Source organism: Loa loa, assembly GCF_000183805.2.
Source record: "Loa loa unplaced genomic scaffold supercont3.370, whole genome shotgun sequence".
Classification (NCBI taxonomy): domain Eukaryota; kingdom Metazoa; phylum Nematoda; class Chromadorea; order Rhabditida; family Onchocercidae; genus Loa; species Loa loa.
In genome coordinates, this window is record NW_018108550.1 from 1 (window position 1) to 1,727 (window position 1,727).

General features: G+C 21.5%; 2 protein-coding genes across 2 annotated transcripts in view; both read right to left on the reverse strand.

Moving 5' to 3' along the window:
- Positions 1-90: 90 nt before the first annotated feature.
- Positions 91-438, reverse strand: LOAG_18569 (hypothetical protein; the record flags this gene model as incomplete). Its single annotated transcript, XM_003150783.2, has 1 exon — positions 91-438. The coding sequence occupies exon 1, from the start codon at positions 433-435 to the stop codon at positions 91-93; it is 345 nt and encodes a 114-aa protein (XP_003150831.2). The 5' UTR covers positions 436-438.
- Positions 439-1,257: 819 nt separating this feature from the next.
- LOAG_18570 (hypothetical protein) overlaps positions 1,258-1,727 on the reverse strand; it is a gene marked incomplete at both ends in the record, with an annotated part of 3,334 nt that continues 2,864 nt past the window's right edge. Inside the window, one exon of the mRNA XM_020451232.1 lies at positions 1,258-1,343. Within this exon, the coding sequence (XP_020305003.1) occupies positions 1,258-1,343 (86 nt within the window). The remainder of the gene's footprint in view (positions 1,344-1,727) is intronic.

The following is a 1,727-nucleotide window of genomic DNA, read 5'->3' on the forward strand; positions in this document are numbered from 1 at the left end:
AATATAATCACCATAATTTAAAATCACCGTTAATTACAACACGTATGAATGGAAACTTTAAAGAAAAAACACAAAGAAAAACTTAAGGAATCATGAAATGAATGATGTTCGTCGATCATTTGCTAACCTTTGCCCATTATCTTGTATCATTGATTTTGTTGTAGTAATATCGGTAATTGTAGTAGCATTAGTAGTAGTAGTAGTAGTAGTTGTTGTTGTAGCAATTGCTGTTGTTGTTGTTATTGTAATAGCATTAGTATTAATATTATTATTAGTATATGGTATTAAATCATGATCAAAATTTAAACGTGATGGAGAAGTTATAGATGATGATGATGATGATGGTAATGTTGATGATGATGCTGGTACAGTAGTAATATTTGCAAAAAACATTTGTGATATAAAATGTGGTGGTAATGTAAAACGTGAATGCATTTTACCGGCCCAATCTGTAAATATAATTAATTTTAAATTTAAATCATACAAATAAAATATGATTGTTACAATTTTTTTTTTTAAAAAAAAAGAAAAAAAATTTGTCAATTTTTTTGAAACAAAAGGTCTGAATAAATCTTTTTCGTTAAATAACAAAAAATAAATAAATAATTTAAAGTTAAAATTATACGATTGAAAATTAATTATTTCATTTTTAAATATTTAATTTATGCAATTAAACAATAATTGTTATATTTCAATATATTTGATTTATACAAATTAAAAAATGTTTAATTTCATTTTAACAAAAAAGAAAAAACTCATATGCTTTAAATAAAATACATGAATTGAAATACTTGAAAATCATATAAATAATACTTTAACATAATATTGAATTTTTATGCATAAAGTGGCAATGTGAGTATATGTAATTCTTAAAAAAGTATTGCATATGTAAGTTATAATTAAAATAGCAGTACCATTTATATGATATTTATAATTTAATTTCTGAAATTTTTTTTAATTTTTACAAAATTTTTGCAATAAAAAACATCATTGAATTATTTTTTTCCAATTTAATTTATGCATTTTGTATTATTTAAAGAAATAATTATTTTTAAAATTTAATTTTGAAAAATTTTACAAAAAACGGAAAGGTGGGAAAAAAAATTGAACTTTTTCTTTTTTCCATTTGATAACAAAATAAATTGTCTTACATTGGCGAATTAATGCTTGTTGCATAATTGCTGGACTATATAAATTGGGCAATAACACTGGTGCACGATCATTGCGAAGATCTCTGAAAAATTTATTCAATTTTAATTAATTAATTAATTTCATATTTGTCGAATCTTTCTTTGAAACTCTTTCAACAGAAGAATTTGGCGGAATAATACTGGAGGTATTCACTATTTTTTTTTTAAAAAAAAAAAGAGATGTATGTAAATAATTAAATAAACAAGCAAATAAGTAAATAAATAAATAAATCAATCAATGAGAACCAATCAATCAATCAATGAACGAATCGATAAATAAGTAAATCAGTAAATAAATGAGTAAATGATTAAGCAAATAAATAAGTACAGAAGTAAGTAAATAAATAAACAAATGGAATAATTGCAAATATGTTTAATTTTATATGTAAATTGCAATTTATGGTAATTTTACAATTATCTATTCTCAATTATTTTATCACTTAATCATTTGCTTATCATTAATACTACGGCATGCTAATTGCATCATTTCTATGATATTATTACAACTTGATATCATATCATTCATTTTCTTCAAAT